The sequence below is a fragment of the Aythya ferina genome, assembly GCF_964211825.1.
Source record: "Aythya ferina genome assembly, chromosome: 7".
Taxonomy (NCBI): Eukaryota; Metazoa; Chordata; class Aves; order Anseriformes; family Anatidae; genus Aythya; species Aythya ferina.
The window spans coordinates 24,013,721-24,027,102 of NC_140302.1; the positions used below are offsets into that span (position 1 = coordinate 24,013,721).

The 13,382-nt window shown below is 41.9% G+C and overlaps 1 protein-coding gene across 14 annotated transcripts in view; it reads right to left on the reverse strand.

The window, feature by feature from the left end:
* Positions 1–13,382, reverse strand: part of BTRC (beta-transducin repeat containing E3 ubiquitin protein ligase) — a 119,247-nt gene that overhangs the window by 27,336 nt on the left and 78,529 nt on the right. For all 14 annotated transcript variants that reach the window (XM_084526648.1, XM_084526650.1, XM_084526649.1 and 11 more), the window contains one exon: positions 1,783–2,014. In XM_084526648.1, coding sequence (XP_084382774.1) covers positions 1,783–2,014 — 232 coding nt within the window. The remainder of the gene's footprint in view (positions 1–1,782; positions 2,015–13,382) is intronic.

Genomic DNA, 13,382 nt, shown 5'->3' on the forward strand with positions numbered 1-13,382 from the left:
GATTAGCCCTTCAGTCCTCCATACCAACTGTTAAAAGAATCTTTCAGTTATTTCACACATGAAACCCTTTTAAAATGACTTTGCCCATAAAAAATGTTAAACAGCTTGGAAATGCTAAGCAAAGGCCTTGTTGTTTTTTTTTAGAAATGGAACAAAGTTTGTTAAGTACGCAGTTAAACTGTGTTTTTCAAACAACCTTAATTCTGTCCTAAGCACTGGGAAAATATTCTGAGCCAATTTCCTCTATATAAGCAAAGTCTGCTCATGATCTAAAACTACCTCTGGTCATTCTGTGGGACAGCGCTAGGAGGACAGAGATAAGATGTCTCATGATTTTGGAGTATCTTTATTGTTTTATTTACTTGAGGGGAGAGCAGGAAAGAGAATGAAGGTGTAAAAATGAAACCAAAGTACTGAACACTTGCACATTTCAGAGAGCTACAAAATACTTAAAGAGTTCAGTCTTTTTTTTTATTGACTTAATTCAAATTTTTAGGTTCCCCATTCTTTCCTCAGCAGTTTCTGAACTTTCCTTTTTCCCACCACCCTTACAGGAAACCTGCCTATACCAAGGACATTCTGCACCTCCCAGACTGCAGTCTGAGCCAGTACAGTTCTTTGTCATTCATTTTCTCCCTTAGAGAGAATTACATGTATATATATTCACTATATTCACTAGGACATTAGCACTTTGCAAATATGCAAATTGACGCTCGTGCTTTATTTAAGCACACAGTTCCCTCAACTGTTCATATATTCAGATATTAGCTGCCTAATTCTTAACTATTCTGCACTTGGGTATAGCAAAATTCAAAGCTAGAGCTGCCTCCTGAATAAGCGTGAAAAGACCACCAAAAATACGGTATGGCTGGGAAATTTTGGATGCCTGTGACAATAATTCTAATATTTGCCCCAAAAAGTTCACAAAAAGGGTTGCAGGATGAAATTAAACAAGTGAAAATTAGATATATTAGCTTGCTCTGGTGGAGTTTTGTGGAGTAAAACCTGGAAAAATAATGTAACTGTATGCATACTTCCACTTTAAAACTGGGGAAACCAATGCGCTTTCAAAGTACTCTCTGTTTTCCTGAAACAGAACAGCTCCACAAGTTATAATGCTGCTCTAAGTACATGAGATTATTGCCACTGGATTACTAAAAACTAGCATAAAGAAGGTACTTAGCATAACTAAGATTTTTTTTAATGCTACAACAACCATTTGATTACTGGCCACAATGAGCTTAAAAATCCAGAGTCTACATACTTAATGTCAGTCATAGCAAAACTCCTGCACTGCCTTTATGCTTTGTACAATTCACAGTTAAACATGTTTTTTCCATCTTTTTTTTTTTCAATCCTTATTAAATTTCAGGCTGAGAAATCCCTTCTGAAGAATGATCAAACAAATGGAAACTCCTCTCTTCACATAGCGATGTAGTTTTAATTTTTTTTTGTCATTAATGAGTTGTTGTGGGCATTATGAGCACAACTACCTGTCCTGTGGCTTGTGATGACTTTCCTTTAAGATACAGATAAGAGCTACTCCTAGCCAAACCATGTTGGTATTAGATCATGCCTAAAGAGATGGTAGGAATACAAAACGAAATGTTCCTATGTTTTGCATCGGTACAGAGCTTTTCATTCAAAAGCTATCATCTATTTTGCAAGCTGACCCTTGAAGAAACCTCGTCAGTAGGGATGGCCAAAGTCACAGGAAGCCAAGTGGAACAGTTTTCTGGAAGACAAAATGGAAGAGCAAGCTTCCTCTGCCTGCAAAAATACCTGGCAGTGCAGTGATGAAGTCCCTCTGTAACATGGGTTTGAGGTATGAGTTTATATGTCCGTGCTGGTAGTGACACATCTGGGAGATGAGGTGCTCCACGAACTCCACCTGGTCAGACTCGGACCACTGTTCAAAATACTTGACGCAGAGCTCCTTCTCCTTCTCATAGCTTGCAGACAGTTTTCTTTGCTTGGGCACAATCATACTGGAAGTGCCATTGGCAAGTTTTGTCTGAAAGGAAAGGAAAACCCAAATCATTAATAAGAAAAGAAGCTCAGGTGGTTTTATGATTTTTTTTTAAAACACAACAGAAGGAAAAACACTCTGATACATGAATTTGGCCAAGTCTGTGTATCTCATTTGCTGCTGTCAGTCAGAGTGCTGTCACAGTGAGCTGTAACCCCTGCAGGACAAGGTACTGGTTCATGTCTGAGCTGCACATAAAGGACTGGTTAGATGGGAAACCATGAGCGCCGATTTAATAAAAACAATTTTATTTGCACCTTGCAGACAGTAAGATGCATTTGGATTTCTCAGCTGTGGTTACCTGTTATGTCAATGCACTAACAGAAAAATGCACTTGTATTTTTTTTTTCTTCTAAAGAATGGACTGCTGCTACAAGTCATAGGGAATGCCTGAAACGGATGAGAAAGAAATGGTTTGTACTTCTTTCAAGTACAAAATTATACCTTGAGAGTAAAGCCAGCTAAAACACACCCTGATATATGTGACATACTTCTTTCACAGAATGAAAGATCTTAAACTTTCTGAGCATTGTTAATATCTTGTCAGAAAGGCTCAGCTCAAAGAGTTTCAGGGACAATACAGAACATTGACATTTCGATTTACTACTTGATAGCAGGATGTAATTTCTGCTTTCTAAACAATTTAACTGGAAGGAAAGTGCCCATTTTGCATTGCAGGAATATCCTTTGTCCAATAAACATTAACCGTTTATTGGGAAATTATTTTTTTCCATAATGGTCGGATAGCTTATTAAATGTTAAATTAAGACTTTTGTTTCTTTTTAGGTTTCTCTTCATTAACCATACAAGCTCACTTCTTTATCTTCCCAGTCTAGGAATACATACTATGGGCACATATTTAGCCAAAGCAAGTCCAAAGTTGCTGCAAAGACTTATCTGTACAGCACTCACCCTGACAATTCTCATTTTCCTACTATAGATTATCCCACCAAAAACATGATTTTCTGTTTTTCACTCCAATATTTAACATCAAACAGGGTTGTAATAACCGGTCAATAATATTACATCATTTTTATTTGCAAGATGTATTTAGAAATTCTCTATTAATTATCAAATAATTAGAAACAAATTACAGACACCAGAATACAACAACCATTGATTTAGGGGTGCCATATTTCTCTTTTATGATGACAATTCCAGGCAGCAACCTCTCTAGAAGACTTCACTGACTTCAAAGGAAAAAACAAATTCCTAAATGTTTGCAATGATATCTAAAAGAAATATATGGATTAGTTCATTTTACAGAAAAAGAAAAAAGAACAAACAACTTTTCCCAGCAAGTGCTGAAACACGTTTTGAGACCACAGAAACTAGTTATTAAAACTGGGTTTAGAAAGCAGGATTTCATTGTTGCTGCGGAGAAAAGAATTCCTGTACTTCAATAACCCCCCTGTCCCACTAGCAGTCCTGACTTCAGAACACCAAAAACTTCGTAATTTGAAAATCTACCTAACTATTCATCACTTACATTTCACTTTATAGTGCAAATCCACCTAAATTTCAGCATTTCCAGCAGATCTGGACAGATTTTTTCTTGTACAAAAATGAGCTGCCATTTATAACAAGCATTTTTTTTCTATTTTGGTATTATGAATTGAAAGGTGGAGATCATATCACCCGTGCTCAACTGTGCAGCTCAGTGTTCTCAACACTACTTTTATCCCCACTCCTCCCTGCGGACTTGCGTGTGTGTTGAGTAAGATCACGTAAGACACAGGCTATGACTGATCTACACTACTTCATTTGGCCACCACACGGACAGCAATGACTGCAAGTGAGTCACAAACCCAGTATTGGACATCAGGAAAGAAACACTTCCTCTTGGGCCAACTTTTTATATAGAGAAATCTCTAAAGGACTGTGGGAATGACGTCCTTGGTGTGAAAACTGGAGTTTTCCTAGCAAAGTCCACAGCTGGCAACAGCCTGGCAAAAAACGATTACCAACGGACTGCCCTGAACATTGGTCTTAGGGGATTCTGGTCATTTCTACTGCAGTTAAGCTGCCTGCAAAACAGACACCCCCATAAAAATGCTGGATTAAGACGGTGGAGAGATGTTGTATTCTACAAGCTTGATGTCGTTGAATTCCTCTTTTTTCTTTGCCATGAAGTCAATCTCACAACAGGCTGTCTCAACAAAACATTTTTTAAAAGCCTGTACCTCTGCCTTTTAATGTGAGAGATTAAGCCTTACATGATGCTGAGCTGGCAACAGAGTTGATGTGCACAGACAGACCACAAAAGGGGCAACTTGTGCTTTTATGGGGTGGCACCAGCTTCTGGCCCTTGCTTGCCTCCAGAGCACCCTTCTCCCCGCCACCTCCAGCTCCCTGCTTACCTCTAAAATGTCAGCCTGGGGTATCAAATAGAAGCTGCAACATCTGTAAAAAAATCAACTAATGGCTTGTGTGTGTAAAAACAGATGGCTTAGGTGGGAGCAAGTCATCTTGCCTACATCCCCAGTGAATACAGGCCTCTGGGGCAGGAATAATGAGTAAATTAAAGAGCCTATTGACCAACTTGTAACCTGAAGTCAAACTCTAGGCTGATAGAGTGGATCTGCTAAGAAATGCACTCTATGTGTCACAGTGAGTATGTCCAAATTAGTGGAGAGCAGTACGATGTGCTTGTAGCTCTGTGCGCTCTACTTTGGCCACACATAACAGTATCAGTTTCAGACACTGCTTGCACCCCTGCCCGTCCCAGTTTGCCATTGAAAGGAGCTGGGACAAGCCCACAGCTGGCTGTGGCATGCCCAGCAGGTCCCGTGGTCTGTACAAGCAGAGGACCAGGCAGACAGGGCCGACCACAATCACACCGGTTCTGCAGATACGACAGATGAACTCACAAGGCTCCAAAATCATGCGACCGCAATGCATGCACCCATGCCTCCCCCAGACCGTCTGCAGCTACAGTTGAGAAGAAAATTCCAAAACTTCACTTTGAAGAGTCCTAAAAAACCCACTGGGGGTTCAATGAAAAAGGCCTGTTATTAAAAAAAAAAAAAAAAAAAAAAAAAAAAAAAAGGAACAAAACAATGACATCAAGCATCTGTATTATTAAAGCGCTGAGGGGGGGGACTGGTTACAAGCAGCAAGAGAATCGATTTGGCTTCCTAATAAACCCTGATGACTCAACCTTTCTGATCAGCTGCCTCCAGTTCACTGCAAACCACCTCCAAATGGCCACAGTTTGTGTTTCCTGGAGCATGCAGTGGCCTACAGGGTCCTCCTCCTCCTGGTACCACAGCCAGGCCTAGCCTGACGAGGCGAGAACTGCCCCGCAGGCCAGACACACTGCTAAGTTCAAAATTCATCCAAACATGAATGTAAATATAAAGCTTATTATGCTTTTTATAAGCTTCACCACCAAAAGTGGCAAAGAAGAAGCACTGGTAGTCTGGCACCCTGGGAGACAGGTTGGGTGCAACACAGCGAACTACTAGCTTGGAACAGAGAAAGGTTTTTGTGCTTTTTCACAAACCCCTGGTTAAGTGAGGGCTCGGCGATGCTAAGGGTGGCTCTGGACATGCCACCTTGTCTGCAAGGACAGCCGAGGTGTCCTCCTCCAGCGGTGTGCCCGAGCTAGTAGGCCGTGCCGGGAAACCCAGGGGACTGCCTGCCTCAGGTTGGTACTAGCTCAGGGATCTATGTACTATGCTCCATTGCAGCCCATAATTACAAGACCATTTCTCCAAATGGCTACATTTAACACAAAGCACATTTGTATGCCCAGTGAAGTAGAAGAGGACTAATATATGAGAGGGCTTTAATCTAAATAATGGTTCGCGACTATAGGAAGGTGCCATATTTCAGCACAGATAAATAAAGCCTGGATAAATCTGCTGCTTTGCATATAAAACAAAATAGCTGTGGTATATCACAGCTGTAACCCACGTATGACAACCAAGGTTATTTTTGTTTTTGTTCAGTAGGGGGGTTAAGAATCCTTCTGAAGCAAAGGAAAGAAAAAAAAAAGCACCAGCACAATTCTCTGATCATGGCATAGGCCTTAAATAGTGTATTACCACGCATACTAGTGGTCAAAACTTTGATTTTTTATTAAAAACCACAATGTCTTCTAATTATTGCAGAGGCTTTTATTAAGACACTTTGCACAGTGTGGATGAATTCAGATTATACATTTCTTGATGGTAAGAGGAGATCTCTTTTAAGAAAAACAGAAGCTGTTTCCTACAATATCACGTGTGGCTTAAACAATCCCAACAAGGTTGGGACTTGCTGAACCTTCCAGACATCTTCATGCTGGAGCTCTACAAAGAGTGAAAGCTTTGGTCACTACCATAAATTTCTCACTAAGCTTCTTTCCAGATGAAATGAAGGGAGTTCCCCCTGACAACCCAGTACCATGAGGTCAAACTGGGTTTCCTCCCTTCTTCCCCGCACTCACTGGGGCTGCGGGCTCCGACCCAGGTAGATGTCTTCTTTGGCTTATTTGCAGCTGCAGCATTTCACCTCCAGCTGCTTGCACTGCCAGTCGTGGTTAAGTCACTGATCTAGACAGAGCCACCTTAACAGGAATTTTGGATGGGTCTTAGTGAAGGGGAGGAAAAAAGAGGACATAATGTTTAATTATAAGAAATGATTGAAATAGGCACAGACATACCCCGGGTGCCTCTGCACTGCAGCAAGCTCTAAACTTGTTATCGTTAATGGTTTAAATTTCACTGTGCTAATCATTTCAGGACACAAGCCTTTCTTGATAATCTAATGAATTATTCCAACATCCTTCAGCAAAAAAAATCCTCCATGACAGCACTAATTACAAGACGTTTTCCCAGTGCTTATGTAAAATATGACAGAGCAGCAGCTTAGGGAATTGCAGAAAACTGCTTCTAATTTCCACTGAGAAACTGACAAACACCTCTCTTTCATCTCTCCCAGCTCTCAAGTAAGATTTAACTTTCTCATTTAGTTAATTACCGAGTGAGGATCATCATTTTCCCGGATCGGAGCGGCACAGAGCCTTTATCGTGTTAACTTGTGAACTTGATCGATGGCTGCTGCTAAAACTTAATAACTTCACCCCCTGGCAAATTGTAAGATAAATATAATAGGAGAAACTCTGACAGTAAAAACCTGCCAGAAATGAGCGCTGTGTTTATGTTTCTTTGCAGGCAGCAAAAAAACAACCGACAGCTTATTACTGGGTGCGTGTTACTTATATTTAAAAGACTCCAGGCAGTTAACTTTCTGCGTACTGCTCAAACTTTACTCACAAGATAAAAGACACGGGGTGAAAAAAACGAGCGATTGGATGACAAAGAAAGGTACCGTGGAGGTGTATGTCCGGAGTGGGGGGAGATGGTAACTTGACAATGAAAGCAAAGCCACGCTTGTGTACGTATCCTGAATATTCCTCAGGATTAACCGCATTAAGAAACCAACAGTGAATCCAAACACGAAACTAGTTGTTTCAGCAGCAGCACAAACAAAGCTCAGGAATTTTGAAGCTGTGTGGGAAAAGCGGAGGGATTAAAAGGTACGAGGGTGGCAGCGAGATGTTTCGGTTTGATGCCTGTAAAGCCACACTCAGACGGGGAACGCCGGCACAGTTCGCTTCCCCAAAGCTGCTTGTGTGGCCATGAACCTGCTTGCTCCTGCCCGGGATGAAACACAACTCAATACCACTCCAACGTAGCAAGATGATAAGAAGGCTGAAACGGAGCTGGGACCGTATGCCAGCCCTCCATACTACAGGGCCGAGCTAGTATTTCAGAGTCCTGTTGAAAGGGGGCTGTTTGCATGGCCTAGAGGCAGTAACGGCGTAATTAACAGGACACAGGTTCAATTTCTATGGCTGGCTTCTTCCTTTTTAGGCTTGTAATTACCAAATGCCGCAGAATTGATTCCCAGTCTGCCAAGGAGAAGCAAAGAGGCTGGAAGTCATTTATAGCTCCTTAACGGCAACTTCACATCCAAGAGCTCCCTCGCTTTGAGATTCGGGGGTGACGAGCGGGTGTCTCACCATAAAGAGCAGGATCTCACGAGCCACAGCACCTGAATGACACGAGAAGGGTAGCCGGCTTCTCATTTTTCTCCCTTGCAGAGTAAACCTGCTTTTCTGATGTTTGACTTGACAGAAAAGCTACAATGCTAGGTCATTAAACAACTCACTCCATTTACTTTTATTTTAAAAGCTCGGTTTAGAATCTACCCATTTCTGCCTGCCTCCATCTCACATAACAGACTCTGTGAGGTTAACCATGGGTTTAGCACATATATGGACTTACTCGCTCAGTACTGAATTAGTTTCCACGCTGCAAAGCTCACTGAAACATTCTGAAAAACGAACATAACCCAGAAGCAGATGATCATCAATCACATCTGAGAGTCAAAAGAAAGCACCATGAAAGAAACCACGGCATCATTACTATTTATTTTCAAGAGAAAAATTCAAAATACAAGCTCATACTGAAATTAACAGCCCCCTGGTTACTCAGGGAACTTGCAGTTTTGCCTGTCTGTGGCTTTCAGCTGCTTGCCCACATCTGGTTTCTAATCACACTGCAGAAAAAAACTTTGATAAGAAAGGACACATCTAGATGAAAGATCACTGGAATTACGCTGGACATAGCAGTCCAACCTTCTGCACTTTCTGAAATCCTGGGGGGCCAATAGTTTTCAGAGGTACCATCTAAGTACCTATGATATGGTGTTAGCCTGGAGGGCACCTGGCTAAGGCTATTACCTCAGACACGAAGAAAGGGAGATGGCTGCTTTGTTTTAGGGCCAGAGAAAGCTGCAGACACCAGAGAAGTAATGCTCTGAGTCTCTCCGGGGACTGGGGAGGTAGGACTGAGCCATGGGTGCTTACACACCTGCTATATAAAGAGCAGCAATAACACCTTGCTGGAGAAGCTGCTCCCCTCCTACACTGCTACACAGTAAACAGCAACAGGGAGAGGAGATTAAAAAACTATTCTTTTAAGCTAATACTTAATGTTTCAGACAGCCTAATAAAGTTTAATTGCCTGGAATCTCCTAGCTCTTACTGTAAACTTTCCTTTGATATAGGTCTCCCATCTAGATTTTAAGTGCTGGTAAAAACCTCCAAAATAAAATTTCTCCGATGCCAGCAGTAGATGTGAACTGGGAGTCCCTCTCCTCCTCCTCCTCTATCTCCAAGTTGCCTTTGAAAATAACAAGCACTGATGAGAAATCTGCTTGCATCAGCACAGCACTGGCATATGTTACTTTCCCAAACTAAGATCCCTGACCAAATGCATATCCAGACATATGGGGCGGGGAGGAGCAGACATCATCACTCTTAAAGAGCTAATTTCAGAGCACACATTTTATTAGGTGCAAACCGATCGCACACAAGTTTCAAAGCAGATCCTACAGTAATAAGAAATCACTTTCCCCGGAAGCCACCCAAGGAAATGCTTTCTTCCTCAGAATGGTTACCAGAACCAGCGTTGAACTGCTGGGACCATTACATGTTATTACTGCTAATGGAGGGAAGGAACATGCACATTATCACTTGGAGAACCAGTCTACTAAAGTCATCGGGTAATGGCCAGTAGCAGCACAGGGCTCGTTTATGACAGGGAAAGGCATAAGCTATGCTCTGAGCAGCAGTTTCAAAGTTTTCTGGAACAGTTGCTTCTGTTTTAAAAACACCCAAGCATGATCTACTTAATGCCTGAGCGAAGTTTCTCTTTATGGGTGTTACTGTTGATTTTCTTTTTGCTCCAAGTACTCCCTTAACTCAGAGAGAAAAGTAGCCAGAACAGGCAGGAGGACTCGAGTGGTCCAAAACATGGCTTAACTGTGAATATATATCGCTGGGAACAACCCCCCAGTAGAGGGAGAAAATGACCTGAGAGATCTATTACCTGCAATTATTATCAATTATACTATTGAAACTTTCAAAACACTACAGGTCTGTTTATGTAAAGCTTTTATTATCAAGGAGAAGCCGTCCAAGATAGTTTACCAAGAGAGCACAGCTCCAAGCAGTGTTATTTTCCATGAGCCTCCTCCTTGGCTCTTTGTACCAACCGAGAGGGCACAAGAGCACCGAACGACCTGGCCAAGGCAAAGCAAGTGAGCAATTCAGAACTGCAAATCGTCAATATACATGCGGGATGTCATATACCATTTCCCAACTAGCAGAACACTAGATATTTCCAGGGAATACTAGAGATATGCAACAAAAAAAAAAAAAACGCAGCAGCTTTCTGAAGAACTGCAAGAGTCACACAGATGCTTGCTCCCACTACAAACATACTCCTTAGATCTGCTGGCAGAGTTGGCTACACAAGCACTGCCTAACCTATTTCAGTCAAAATAAGCTTGTTAGCAAAGACCTGCTATTTAAACTGTCTAAGCTAAAACACCTCATCTTAAGTGAAAGCAGATCTGCAGTTCTGCTGACAGATCCTGGAGGGCAGCAACCTGCAGCAGCCAGATGAAGGCTGCGTGGTGCTCTTTTCCACCAGCACAGCTAGGTCTAGAAGAGGACATCTAGTGAGTTAACGCTGACTGATACCAACACTCCTGCTGTCAGCAGCCACCACAGAGGCAGCTGTAAGAGGAGAAGCCCATGAAATACTCCTGCACGGTGTCAGGGTCAAGGCTGGCCAGTGGATTGTAGCCAAAATCTTGACAGGTTTGTCTTGTAGCCTCCTACAAGGTAATCACACAACTCTCACCCACTAATAAGTGTCCTCTTGAGACTAGCTGTTATGCTAACTGTGCAGTCAAATGTTACCTTGCTAAACTGGAGTGATTCATGGACGCCTAATACTGCTAGAGGAGCTGGATGCGTTTGGCCTGGAGAAGGCCGAGGGTACCTTGTAGTCTTCCACTACCTAAGGGGAAGTTACAGAGGAAAGTGAGACCGAGTCTTTGCAGAAGTGCATAATGACAGCAAAAGGGGCAACGGGCACAAGCACTGGATGTTAAGAGAGTGATTTTAAAAGCACAAGTGCACAAAGTCCTGAGCAAATCGGGCTGGCAATCCTCCTCTGAACAGGCAGTCGGACTGGAGACCCCCAGGTGGTCATCCCAGCTTAAAGCTTTACGTGACTTTTATTTTAAGACTAGGCTGGTCCATTCTTTCATTGGTATCTGTACGAGATTCGTTATCTGAGCAACAGACAGCAAAAATAGAAGCCAAGGACATTCTCTAGTGAATTCTGTGTCTTCACACATCACACAGGGTTGGGTTAGGCCAGACACTGTTGATAAGTGAAAGTACATGAGAGAAGAAAGATGAGAAACAGTATCCTCTGCAACCCCAAGCAAACAGCTCAGACTGTAATAGCTCCTCAGCAAGGCACATTCAGTTTCACAGCTGAGCAGACTGGGTCCCTACCAGCTGATACTCAAATTGCACGCCCAGAATCCGAGTCGCAGCCTACTGCACTAGGGATTCCTCCTTGGCTCGCCGCTCAGCTGCCAATAATCTCTCAGAAAAACCTTCAAAGTAAAGGAGGGAGGGAGCCTCCCAGTATTTTTGCATCCTTTCATCCCACTTTGGAGTATTACTTTCCTATCACATCAAGAGTGGAATCAGCGTTGAGTGAATCATGTGACAAATCTCTTCCAGCCTCATTGCCTCGATGCATCCCATTGTAAATTTATCTAATAATCACCAACCCTTTAATTTCTATTATAATAATTGGCTAAACATCTAAAACCCACTTACATGCTGAGTGAAGTAGTTTTTCCTTACAATAGTTTTCAATATATTTTCCTTCAAATATAAATAGGTCTTCTGTGGTGAGAATTGCTGTCCTCTGTGAAAACAAGTATATGGGAACATCAGACTTTACCACTGTATGTTATCTGTTAAACACTTCAGTGATACGTCTCATTTCTTTCCTGTATTTTCAGGGAGTTCACAATAGCCTGTATTTAGCCTAGTATTAGTATAGTTGAAAATACACTATGTGCATCTTCTCATCTAGAAAAAGCAATTTGGGATCACGCCTGAAAAAAAACATATGCAACTTTCTGATGCAAAATAAAATTAAATATTAAGAGAATTCAGGATTTCCTACCAGAGACCAAGCTAGACAGACACACCACTCACAGCCTGCTCCCTTTGATCGAGGGGTTAGAGCTCCCTCTAGCACCCTCAGAACAGAAGAGCCATAGATGCTAAGATGTGACTATCTGGTCTCATCCAAGGCACTCTTGGGTAGTGTTGTCCATACTTTTTATTTGCTTTGCTTTTTGCTGCCACATGAATAATTCAGAATACATCCGCTAGTTTGTCTGAAATTCAGGAGAAACAAGTGTCAGAAGAAATTCTCTCTCTAAGTGATTATAAATACCCAGATTACTATAATTAACTGTTCTCTGTTTTAAAATGTAATTTAAGAGCAGTTGAAGGATTTTCATGTCAGCCGTGGGCAGAACGTGAAATGTAGCAAGAAATTAAATGAAAAAGTTGTTGAAAATTTCAAGTTTCCCAGCGTACAGAAGTCTTGCTGCCTCACCCTACCTTGCAGCTGACAAACATCCTAAGGCAGCTGACAGCTCGCCTCCAGTTGTGAATTAGCTGTTTCTGCTTCAGCATTAAATATTGAGTAACTCAGCTTAAGTGAAACTCAAAAGGTGTAACCCTGCTGAGTTCTGCACAATGCTGAAGACAGAGAAACAGCTAATGACAGAAGGAGCGTCAGGCCTTTTTTAATCACAGGTTATTACTTATTAATTCTTGATAAACTGAAAGCTGGCAGTACAACGGAAAATTAGAAGGGAAAATGGGAGCCGAGTCTTTCAAGTTTTATTCCTAACTCTCCCACTGCTTTCTTGAGTTGCCGTAGGCAAGTCACTCCTCTTCATTTCATGAGTCTCTGTTAAATGTATGTGTCTTAATACAAGCCACACAGAGAAAAAAGCAAGGCTTGATGCTGGGAAAGGCCTGGGAGGCCACTGCATGGAAGGTAAGGGCAAGTACCACTGAAGGACACCACAGCACACAAATGTAAGCTTTCCCCTCAAGCACTGGCAAACACTTTTGACCCTTAAAAAATTAAAAAAAAAAAACTTGTTAGAAATGGCATGGCCTAGACATTATCAATTAGAAAAAAATGCAGCTGCATTTATCATTTTTGCAGCATCTCAAAGCAGACTCAAAATTCACAGGTGTAGAGAAAAAATTACATTTTCTCAAACTGAGCCTCTGCATGCAGATACTAGATACCAACATAAATGTGGAAACAAGTACACTCCCTGGACACGAGTGCCCTAGAGAGGGTGCACTTTAGTTAAGTTCCATTACTTACCACAGCAATTTCAATATTTAACCACCAGGGGACTTCGGAACATTGCTCGGCTTTAGAAGTTTGCA